This window comes from Bidens hawaiensis, unplaced genomic scaffold, assembly GCF_021521415.1.
Source record: "Bidens hawaiensis isolate Kalapana, Puna unplaced genomic scaffold, B.hawaiensis_p1.1 tig00012283_1, whole genome shotgun sequence".
Classification (NCBI taxonomy): domain Eukaryota; kingdom Viridiplantae; phylum Streptophyta; class Magnoliopsida; order Asterales; family Asteraceae; genus Bidens; species Bidens hawaiensis.
The window spans coordinates 584,212-596,901 of record NW_027491999.1 but is presented as its reverse complement, the minus strand read 5'-3'; the positions used below and the strand labels follow the sequence as shown (position 1 = coordinate 596,901).

At 35.0% G+C, this 12,690-nt stretch overlaps 1 protein-coding gene across 1 annotated transcript; it reads left to right on the top strand.

The window, feature by feature from the left end:
* The first annotated feature begins 291 nt into the window (after window positions 1-291).
* LOC143540607 (V-type proton ATPase subunit C-like) lies at window positions 292-4,803 on the top strand. The gene is made up of 11 exons (XM_077033622.1): window positions 292-408; window positions 488-556; window positions 663-790; window positions 866-965; window positions 1,472-1,539; window positions 1,617-1,758; window positions 1,863-1,979; window positions 2,405-2,530; window positions 3,255-3,338; window positions 3,430-3,509; window positions 4,679-4,803. Exons 1-11 carry the CDS (start codon window positions 292-294, stop codon window positions 4,773-4,775), a joined length of 1,128 nt encoding a protein of 375 aa, XP_076889737.1. The 3' UTR covers window positions 4,776-4,803.
* Window positions 4,804-12,690: the final 7,887 nt, after the last annotated feature.

Sequence of the window (12,690 nt, the reverse complement as noted above, 5' to 3'; positions counted from 1 at the left end):
GGCTAACTTAGCCTCCTCCGTCCCTCGGGACCAACAAGGGGCAGTATAGGAATATTCACCTGTTGTCCATCGACTACGCCTTTCGGCAGAACATAAAAATCAAACTCTGAAACCAACGAGATTATAGAATGTTTATAAAAATAATAATTTGTTAAGTTTCCGAAGCTGATGGTGTAAAACGGGTTGAAAAACCCGAATCCGGATACAAACAAGCAATCAATCGTGAGAGAAACAAAAAGTATTCATCATTATCATTCATCCAGTTTGCTGATCTGCAAATCTTCCACAACAATGGCTACAAGGTACTGGATAGCTTCTCTTGCCGTTCAATCCTCCTCTGCTTCATCTCTTTGGACTCGCTTACAAGATTCAATCTCCAAAAATTCATTCGACACTCCTCTTTACAGGGTATATACATATACATATAACAATCAAACCCATCTTCAATTTCACATCTTTTTTACTAATTCACTCATTTTCTTTGCAGTTTAATATCCCTAATCTCCGTGTCGGTACACTCGATTCGCTTTTAGCCTTAAGCGATGATCTACTCAAGGGCAATTATCATATTATGTTATTATTTGTTATATGATATGCCTTTTTTTTTTTTTAAATTATTGTTGTTATTTTATATGATTTGATTTGATTTGTGAATTGTGTAGTCGAATACGTTTATTGAAGGGTGTTCTCATAAGATAAGGCGTCAGATCGAGGATTTGGAGAAGGCGTCTGGGATTGTCGCGAGTTCGTTGACGGTCGATGGCGTTCCGGTGGATTCGTATCTTACCAAGTAATTGTTTATTGTGTTTCTGTTTGGGATTTGGTTGAGGGTTGGTGTTGATCCGGTTGGATTTTGTTGGTGTAGGTTTGTGTGGGATGAGGCGAAGTATCCAACTATGTCTCCGCTTAAGGAGATTGTGGACGGTATTCATGTGCAGGTCGCCAAGATTGACGATGATCTGAAGGTATTCGATTGCATTGTATCTAATATTATTTTTTCATCGTAGGCATTGTGTTTGTGCAATTTACTAAGAAATTACAGCAGTCGGTCATATGAATAGTGCATAGCAAGTATAACACGCAGTTGGCTTTAGTCGTAGAAATAGATTATGGTTAAGTTAGTTTATGCGATTAAACTTAGTCGATATTTTCAGGCACATTAGGTTTTGAAATCTCATCCTGCTAGTATAATATGGTTTCATCCTTTTTTGTTATTTATGTGCTTGTACTCTTGTAGCTATCTAATCTGTATGCTATGCAGATTTTTGTGTTTCTATATATTGTTTTGTTGTATTTAAAAACTTTTTTCTCTATAATTTTTTTCAACTTTTGGCAGAGTTTGTTGTTTTGATGCTATGTGCATGCTAAACCTTTAGCAGAATAATCAGTTATCAGATACTTTATTGAGATCTATATTCAACATATTTGAAACTCGCGAAAGGCTTGATTGTTGTTTTTTTTTCTATGCTAGGTTTGTATTGCTGAGTATAACAATGTTCGAAGTCAACTCAATGCAATTAACAGAAAGCAGACTGGAAGGTAATAAACTATAAGAATTAGAGTACAACTTGATAACATATTTTTGTGATCATAGTTAACACAAATTCATGTTCCAGCTTAGCTGTTCGTGACCTGTCCAATATAGTAAAACCGAATGACATTGTCACTTCAGAACATTTGGTTACACTCATCGCTGTTGTTCCAAAGTATTCCCAGAAAGATTGGTTGTCTTGTTACGAGACACTGACTACTTATGTGGTAAGGTCATCCTATTACAATTATGATTATGATTTTGAAATCAGCACTGCATACAAGTTTATTGATTCCTTTGGTATACTTTTATACGATTCTTATTGTTCCAGGTCCCAAGATCTTCCAAGAATCTACACGAGGACAATGAGTATGCTCTCTACACTGTAACATTATTTAATCGTGACGCTGATAATTTCCGAATTAAGGCACGCGAAAGAGGATTCCAAGTGAGTTTCTTAATATTATTAGTTATACATATGGTCTCTGTGGTTTAGTACAAGTAACAAGTTTGGGGTCTAACTTTGAAAAGTAACACGTTTGGTAGCTATGGATTTCAGTATGTAACATATTTTGATCTAGCATTAGCTTCTGTTAAAAATTCTGTTACTTTTTACAAAATGACGATTTCACCCAATCAGCCAATTACGTAAATAGTCCTTGTAGACATTTTTAAACATATCTGGCGTCTAACACTATTTGTATAATTAACTCCACTTTAATTTATTTTTCGACCGTTTTGAAAAACTGACGGTGGTTGTTCGCTATTGTACATAAAAACATACGTTTGTAATATGACAATAACTACTGTACATAGAAACATCTAGTATTTTTTGGATCATGCTCATTTTATTTAATTCTGATTATGACTCAGATTCGTGATTTTGAATATAACTCGGAAACTCAAGAGAGTCGGAAACAGGAGCTTGAAAAACTGATGCAAGATCAGGAATCCCTGAAAAGCTCGCTTTTGCAGTGGTGTTATACCAGTTATGGAGAGGTTTTTCCATTTCTCCTAATTCATCCTTTTTATTTATTACGCTTAATATATGCTCTGTGTTTATTATGGTTAAACTTTTTTATACAAATATATCAGATTAAGAATTCCTGAAACCTCAAGAACTAGTCCAACATATTATGAAAATAATAAATGGATTCGGAAAAATCATATTAAACTTGAAAATTCATAGAGGCTTGGAGTTACTGGTCCCGGTTCTATCTTTAGTCTTTACATTGCCTGTAACAATATGTAATACATCCAAATGTACCCAACAATGAACAAATAATGCTAATCTGCATGGTATCAAACAAGGAACAAGTGTCCAAATTTTCCATGTACATAAAGTGTCAGAATCTGAATGACTGAAACTAGGACATATGCACTATGCACATTTATAGCATGCAGTCACTAATCATGCATGTAAATATTCGTTTCTCTTTTTTTTTTAAACGACAAATTGGACAGCCATCTCACACTATCACTACTTCCTGTTTATATGTAAACGGGCCAATTTGCATTATACTTCTTCTCAAACCAGGGTCAAGTGGACCAAATTTGTTTGTAGCTAAAATGAAAGCGAATAGGTCAAACTAGTCAATAGTCGCCCAGAGCATAAAACATTATTAACCGTTTTATTGACAGAATTATATTATAGTTTTTAATTTTTTATAACACTTTTTCTTAAGCATTTTTCAAATTTAACTGTACGCACTTATCCTTGCAGGTTTTCACTTCGTGGATGCATTTTTGTGCTGTTCGTTTGTTTACCGAGAGCATTTTGCGATACGGGTTACCCCCTTCCTTTTTGGTATTAAATTAAAACATTCGAATTTACGTTTTCTTTAAATATTAAATGTTGGGTTAAGTTTATGTATTAGTGTCTTTTGATTTGATTCCAGTCTGTTGTATTATCACCATCTGTGAAAAGTGAGAAGAAGGTGCGCACGATCCTCGAAGGCTTATGTGGCAGTTCTAACAGGTAATTTCTTATAGTTTTGTCATGCATGGTTGATTCTTATAACAAAAATGATATGGTAGATAATTCACAAAAATTATGTGACTTTTTTGATTGTTTGTGAAGTACCTATAATACCCTCTATTATCTAAATATAAAGCGACGAATTGGAACCAATTCACTACCATCAATGACCAGTGGCGGATCCAGGAATTTTTTTCAGGTGGTGCACTACTTTTATACGATTCACTTTCATAGAATCGGGTATAAAAAATTCCGGGTCAGTTTGAGGTTCGGGTCGGTTCGATGGCTCGGGCAAAGTTCATTACAAACTAACAAATTAAAAACTAACAAACTAACAAAAACAACTAACAAACTAACAAATTCAAACTAAAATTTAACAGTTAACAACATCAAGAGCAATTAAACATTTAACAAATGAATCTAAACTTACCTTTACAGTGGGAGGATTCTAGGAAGAGTAGCAAGGGTGAGTATGAGGGAGGGAGAGAGACGGCCACTGTGTAAGTGTCTGTTTTATAAAACCCTAAATTGAAATAAGGCTGAATTAAAGAACGAAAAAAAAAAAGATTTAAAAATTCGCTTGCCTCACAAATCGAACCCGTGACCTTCCGTTTACAAAACCAGCAACTTACCAGCTAGTCCAACGCTTGTGGTGTGAATTGGGTGGTTCCTCCTAATTTATAAGGTGGTTCCTATAATATTTTCTATATATCGATACACAATTATTTCCAAAATCGGGTGGTTACCACCCATTTTCAATATAGATCCGCCATTGTCAACGACGAGGGGTATATTGGCAATTTTATCTTTGAAATCATTTTGAAAAAGTTGTTCTATACTTCTATTGTTGACGGGGTTATAAAATGCTAAGACTAAGAAGGAACAAATACTAGATTGTGGATGGTGGTGCATACTCCATTGAATTCGAAATGGTCATAAAACCAACAAAGAGGTTTATAGGTTAAGGGTACGGTCTGTATCTGACCATTTAATCATGTACGAATAGTGATAATGGAGGTTCTTCATTGGTTTCATCACTCATGCATTATGTATATGACCACATGATCTCTAATCTTATGATTCGGTCTAGGACCACAAGAGTCAGATTGCTATAACTTATGCAGTAATGCGAAAATTAATGGCATTTTGGTCATTTGATAATAATGCAGTACATTCTGGAAAACCGAAGATGAAGGAAACATGGGTGGCTTGGGTGGCGAAGCTGATTCTCACCCATACGTCTGCTTCACCATTAATCTTATATGAACTTAGTGGTGGGCAGTGATGGTGGTTGGCGGTGATGGTGGTGGTGATTCTTGTCTTCTTGATTGCAACTCAATAATGTGATGCTGTGTATTATAGGGTGGCTTTATACCCGGTTTTAGCCGGGAAACCTTGTTCTTTTGTTTAATTCATTGTATTACAATCCGAAGATGTATCCATCTTTCGATACATTGATATTTGTTCCTTAGAAATAATAAAAATGTTTTATTAATTTATAAAATGAATGTTTATAGATGACAGAAATTGTATTAAAATGTATTGTCATGTACCATTAGGGGTGCTTATATAAGATGAAACCGGCTGAACTGTCTAAAGATTCACTTTTATTATTTGTTTTTTTTTTAAATTTGTTGTGTATTTGTACTATAATTACAAACCATATTTATTATTTTTATATTAAACTAATAATTTTGAAAATAAATGAAATGTGATTAAGCAGCAAAAAAGCTGCCCGGCTTGACTTATCTAACAAACTCGGCTCTGGTTTGTCATTTCTCGAAATTGTTGCTAACGTTTAGTTCATAACTTCACAAAAACTGGTCGAACTAAACCGTGAGGCGTGAACACCCTAGTATATAACTTCATATAGCTTGAAGAGAGAACTTTATACATCTAGTAATTGATACAAAACTGACCATACAAAACCAACCTCAAATTCTTTATGCATTAAAAAAAGGCATGCAGGCATTTTAACTTCTTGAGACCACAACTTTTGTCCCCCAATGTTGCATTTCATATTTAAGTCCCATGGAGTGTTCTCAAAAACTTGCCCATCCTTTCCATTTGTGCTTTAATCCGTGTGTACCTTGTGCATTAACACAAGTACACAATACCTATGTCGACGTACACCTCATATGGGTTTGTTTGATCTTAGTTGGCCCCAACCCACCTCACAACAGTCACTTAATGTTGGCGAGTGGTCTTATTCGACTTTAATGCTTTATTTGGATTTCGACTGCTCATTCGGTAACACTGCTAAGCAATGCCATATAGTCGATATTTGCGATATGATGATAAACATCAATTTGAGTGTGGGGAAATCCTAAATAAACAAAATCCAAAGAGGAGACAAACAAATCAATGTGTTGGCCCCATAAATGTCGTTTGATTTGATGGCTCTACAGCTTGGTTCGATACCATCAAATAATTGTTGTTGCGTATAATAAAAGGCATACATTATTGCCTTGTTTTTTCTTTTCGAGTTTGAATAAATATCTATAGGTTCCGCAAAAAACGCTTAGTTAAAATTCACATGTTTTATTTGATAACAACACGATCCGGTTATCAAATAAATTGCAATGCAGTTGGTCTGTCGATTTTTAGGTAAATTGTGGTGGGGGTCCTGACCCCTTGGACATGAACTCACCATTAATGCAAGTTCAAACAACTTTTCAAGTGTCCACATTATGCTTTATCTTATTTTTTTAATTTTTATTTTTTCCCTTTTGTTTTTAATAAGTTAGGAAAAAACTGAGTATTTATGAACTTTACAAAAAAATTGAGCCAAACCATTACGACTTTAGCAAACGATAAACCAAACATACGGGGTTGTTATGGGTTAGCCGGACCAGCTGGTTTGGTGGTTTTATTGTTTGGTTATGACGGTGAGTTTCATATTCCTTTTAAACGCTAGTTTGTATAATTATAGTGATTAAGATGCTCAATAAATAAATACACATAAACAACAATAATAATTATAGTGATTAATGATTTGGATCGTTAGATCAATTTCAACGGTTTATAAACCCACATAATATGATTAATATCATCATCATCGATAACTAAACAAATCAATATCACTTGTCAAAATATTTGAATGTTTGGACCACATGAATGATGTTACAAATACCTGTTTTACTTTGCATTTCCTTTTATACAATTAATTTGAATCTACATTATAAAATTTAACCGACTTGTACTACTTTGAATAAGTTTGTTGGAATGAAAGGTCCTTGTCAACTGTTGGCACTTACTCACCCTCGTTATCAATCCATATATATGTCTAAGATCATCAAAGTAAACTGTCACAAATTTTGGGTGTTTTCTAGATCAACATTTGTACGAAGCCTAAAAAACAAAAAACATTTATTGCCTTATTACGTTGTGAGTGTTTATGTGTTAAGCGTGTTTTAGACACGGAATAACTATGCTTTTGATTATTATTGTTGCGTCTTATATTTATAAGGGAAATATGTTTTAATCTTGTTATTTATACTATTGAAACTTACTATGGCGTTTAGTGTATTGTCTTATTACACAATAACAACACATCTTGTCACTTGAACATCCCATGTCACTCAATTCATGAGTTATAACGTATCACAAATATGATGAGAGCGACAATATCAGAATCCTTTAACCAGAGAGTATTAATATATATATATTAAGGTGAAACTCACTAAGAAAACAATAGCATTGGATACGTATGTTAATAGAAAATTGGGTGATTGGTTAAAATAACAATGAGAGCATGTCAGGATATGATACATAAGCGTGCTAGTTAAAAGCACACCGGGTTTTCAGATTATTATTTGTTTATTTATTTTGGAATGGTTTAATTTACATGCAGAAAGGACGTTCAAATTAAACCGATTCATTTTAGCCTCTGATAGCAATAGCATAGGGTGACGTGACAGAGATGTATCATGGGTGGTGGAAGGATTTGATGTTTCAATTCAAGAACTTTCATTAATTTTTTTGTAAGAAAAATAATTGATTATTTATTAATTTCATCATACCGCTACAAGTTCACAAAATGGACTTATTGTATTCTTATTTATATTATTTATATAGCTAGCTACATGTTTAAGAAAATATAATAACATATAAATTAATTGTTAACCAGAACAAAAGAATATTGAGCGTATAAAGCAAAACCATGGTGTGCACACAAGGATTTAAACAAATATGAGATGATTTGGTAAAAACGATGTGTGTATAGTGTGCACACACGATAATTACTATTTTAATCCGACTGGTTTGGTTGTGGAATGGAATTTGATGAGTCTAATGTTGCTTATATTCCTATTACATATATAGATAAAAATGCATGGCTTTGTGATACAGAAGTTTTAGGGTCTTTTTGGTAATGGAGGATGAAACGTATGAAAGAATGTAATGAATGTATGTTGTAATGGAATGTACAAATGAATTAAATAAATCATTATCATTCGATTGAGATATATGGTTACCATGTGAGAATGAAATGAATCATTACTTTGTGTTGTTTGGCCTGTGATGGTGGTGAGGGGTGGCAACAGGGTGGGCGGCAGGCAATGGCTACGATGATTGGGGGAAATGGTTGGTGGTAGTGGGTGGGTAATGGTGGTTGTTACAGCAGCGGTGGCAGGCCATGATGGTTGGTTGTGGGTGGCGGTGAGAGGTTGATGGAGGTGATGTGGGGCCAAAGAAGAAATTGAAAGAAAAAAACTGTTGGGAAATTATACAGAAAACCGGGTATCTGGGATTTATGAGAGCCGTGATCACACTTTCAAATCAAAACTATTTGTGGTTCACAAATGAATTGATCGGATAAAACGATTGAGAGCAAGAAACTGAGTATGATAATTGTGAGAGTATGTTGAATCACAAAAAGAAAATCTTATGATCGATACGAAGTTTTAGGGTTTGGGGTCAGAAACTGCTTAAGCAGTTATCACAAATTTGAATTTCAAATTCATTAAACACGCTCCTCATTGGGGCTGCCGCCCCTTGGACCATGCTACCATGGGCGATACCACCGAACGCCCGCTAAGGGGCCGTTGCCCCCTTGGAACCCCTATTACTTAGTGGCTTCGCCCCTAAGTATCAATAGGGTATTCAATTATAATAAATAAAATAAGTATGCACCATGCATCTGACTCATTTCAATTCATATTACGATTAATTTAATCAACAAACTAATCCCTAATTACTCTAAAATACCCAACAAAAAGAAGGGGCATATGGTATATGAAATGAACTTAAGGTGTTTAAGAATAGTAACAATGGCCCCTAGACTAAACCATCCTACTTCCCTAACTATTTTTCATCACTTTTTCTCACTCTCTCTCATCAATGCCAGTGCCATATCATTCCATCTCAAAAACATCACAATCCATCCCAAAACCTTTGCAATCATTCCAATTCATCTCTAAACTCTTACAACTATCCCTAAACCATCTCGATCAATCTTTCAACCATTTTATTTATTGTTTTTCCTTAAACTAAATTATTTTTAAATTAAGATACATAAATATAATATAATTAAAAATAACCATAAAATACATTCATTAAAAAACATTAAAGCATAACCTTAAAATACTAAATTAAAAGAAAAACATAAAATTAATTCTTCACTTTGGTCTTCGGATACGCTAAGTTGGAGTCGTTTTGAGCTAGAGCCTCCACAGCAATCAAATCACAAACCGAGGATGATTTCTTACAACATTTCACTCTTTGATGTTTAAAAAAACCTTTTAAGTGACATAGTTTCAGTTGCTACGATACGCTTATGAATACGCCTGTTCTTCAGGCATCTCAGCAAGTACCCGTACATATAATCAATGTAATATGTGAAGAGTTAAAAAAAGTATTCTAAAACTAAATCGATTAAAAATTGCAATAATTGAAGAATATATAAATAATTAAATTTTTTTTAGATATGTAAAAGATAAATAATTAAAGATGGATTGGATAGGAAATGTGGGTTTATGGTTTATTCTGCTATTTTCATGTCGGCGTGTTTGATTCTGGCACGTATATATGCATGCATCATTGAAGAAACACTAATTGACCCCGGCAGATTACGGATAATCTGGGGGTTAAATAGATGTTTCCCACGAGGGTTAGGTCCGGCAAGATGGTTCCTCTAATGACCTGCAAAACAGACACCGTGAGCTCGTCACTGAGAAGGGGGGGGGGGTACCTCCTTGTGACCACCCTCCGGCGTGAGAATCAGACTAGATTGCTCTGAATATGAGTGTATATTGAGAGAAATAGCTAGTGAAGGTAAAATACCTGATCCTCCTACCGTTCCACGGTGTTGGAGTATTTATAGCCGAATGTAGGTTTCCAAGCAGGTACAGCCAGCTGTATAATATTCCTGTTCTACCAACTACGGGCTACGCACGTGCCATGCTGGTTGGTGGGTAGGCAGCGGCTGATAGTGACCAGGCCGGCTGTGTACTATTCCTTTTCCACCAACTGCAGGCTATGTGCATGCCACGACAAGGGTTGGTGAGTAGGCAGCGGCTAATAGTGACAAACAGTACTAGAGCATGCTCCTCGTACTGTTTGTCGGTGAGCTGTCACCCTGTGATTGGTTCATGGGCTGCTTTGGTCAGATCTTGTCTATTTTGTCCATACCTTGGCAGGTATAGTACAAAAGATCTTCCAGGTTATGTCCTTTGTAATCAATTATGCTTCTGGAAGATCTTTTGTACTATACCTGCCAAGGTATGGACAAAATAGACAAGATCTGACCAAAGCAGCCCATGAACCAATCACAGGGTGACAGCTCACCGACAAACAGTACGAGGAGCATGCTCTAGTACTGTTTGTCACTATTAGCCGCTGCCTACTCACCAACCCTTGTCGTGGCATGCACATAGCCTGCAGTTGGTGGAAAAGGAATAGTACACAGCCGGCCTGGTCACTATCAGCCGCTGCCTACCCACCAACCAGCATGGCACGTGCGTAGCCCGTAGTTGGTAGAACAGGAATATTATACAGCTGGCTGTACCTGCTTGGAAACCTACCTTCGGCTATAAATACTCCAACACCGTGGAACGGTAGGAGGATCAGGTATTTTACCTTCACTAGCTATTTCTCTCAATATACACTCATATTCAGAGCAATCTAGTCTGATTCTCACGCCGGAGGGTGGTCACAAGGAGGTACCCCCCCTTCTCAGTGACGAGCTCACGGTGTCTGTTTTGCAGGTCATTAGAGGAACCATCTTGCCGGACCTAACCCTCGTGGGAAACATCTATTTAACCCCCAGATTATCCGTAATCTGCCCGGGATCAATTAGTGTTTCTTCAATCATCTATTTACTTTTCACTTTTGGAGCATATCCAATCCATCTATCATTGAAGTGTCATCTCAAAAAGAACTTCCTGGAATTCTAAAGAAAAGTGGTTTCTTTCAGCTATCGACAACAATACATGAAAAATAACACACACGTGTATATATATGCGCATTAGTCAGTTACTATGCGAAATCACTATTGCGTGTGAATTATGATGACACTTGCATTTTGGTCGACGATATACGAGTTCTAATCTAATTATGGATCGTGTATCATTTTATACATCATATACATTATGCATTATTATAATCATCAAATAACAGTGTTGTTCTACTGTGATCGTTAATTACATGATATTCTTATATAATTATGCATTCTCATAATCATCAATTAGCATTGTTCTAACTAGTAGGTTGCAGATATACTACGGGAACCCACTGAATTATGGATTTTTAATGAATAGCCTACATAAAAAAATTATAGTAAACCCATGTATAAAATGTTGAGTGACCTAGACTGTAAAATTAACCATAGTCTAGTGTTTTAACTTATATAACTGGTTTCTTTCGATTCCCCTTAAAGCGTCTTTTCTTTTTCTTTTTCTCTTTTTTTTTAAATACTAACACAACATTATTAGGGAAATTAAGAGATAGAAGCATGTACGCATTCAGGCTTGCTGCCACTTAATTAATGATTTGAAATCCTACAAATCTTTGTTTCAATATTGAATTCTTCTTTTAGGGCAGGCACTCACTTAATAGTGAAAATAGTTCTTTTTAGACCAACATTCGATGACTGTCTAATTCAACAAGACTATGTGGAGAGCTACAATTTACCTGAAGCTAACTAATTTCTGGGCGCGGCATGTCGCGCGGGTCGTAAAAAGTAATTAACGTTCAAAGACAATATTTTTTTAAATTTATTACTGTATAGTATTTTTATTATGCTATGAATCTTACATGATCGGACCATCGAACAAACTCGAAAATTTTTACTAAGAAATTTGAGCTTCTAAAAATAATGTATCAATCTATCAGTCTACCGCTAAACCAGTGACACTGGTAACATGATCGATTTGATATTAATCCATTTATGAAAGCATTAACGTTTATGTAGTCTTCGTAGAATTACATGAATAGATATGTTATTAGTTTATTTTAAGCAGATGATTGACAGTCGACAATGATGTATTGGCATCTTGTAAGACATTAAAGTTTTTTGTTTTATATTAAAATACAATATTTAATACTTGACACTTAAGTATCAACTATTTCCAAATATTGTAATTTTTTATTTGGCGTCGGCTAATATATAATGAGGAAAAATAAGCCAAAGAGATCCAACAACCGGCAAAGGTCTTCAAAAAAAATAAGAAGTGTTTTCAAAAGTTTCTTTCATGTATAGAACTAAAATAATGATCGATAATTAAGTTACATAATTAAGACAGACAGCAAAAAGAGATAATTAATGAACAGAGGAACGGGTTTTGTTTCACTTAATGAATAATGGAAGTAAAATCATCACACACATACCCATAAATTCATGATCATATAGTAAGAGTTAATTGCAAATATAAACTCTATGGTGAAATCTAAAGCGCAGTTTTCAACTCCGTGAAAACATTTTCACATATATGGACCATGTAGTGGTCATTTTTTTTGCAATCGGGCCCGGCTTTTAACTAGCGGCTGTTACGCCCGTTAGTTTCAGGGATATTATCGTATTTTCACTCCTAAACAAAACCTCGGCTCCATATAATCTCTCACCATCACATTGTACAACCCTAATGTAACTATCCTGTAACATTCGTTACTTTTCAAATCCGGAAACCCGACTCATTTTAAATTTTCGGTTTTGTTTATATATATATATATATTTATATATATA

Bases quoted from the DNA above. Each gene is read 5' to 3' on its own strand.
- LOC143540607 (XM_077033622.1), top strand. From the start codon at position 292: ATGGCTACAAGGTACTGGATAGCTTCTCTTGCCGTTCAATCCTCCTCT. The intron at 791-865 runs GTAATTGTTTAT...TTGTTGGTGTAG, and splicing joins GTGGATTCGTATCTTACCAA to GTTTGTGTGGGATGAGGCGA. The intron at 3,510-4,678 runs GTAATTTCTTAT...ATAATAATGCAG, and splicing joins TTATGTGGCAGTTCTAACAG to TACATTCTGGAAAACCGAAG.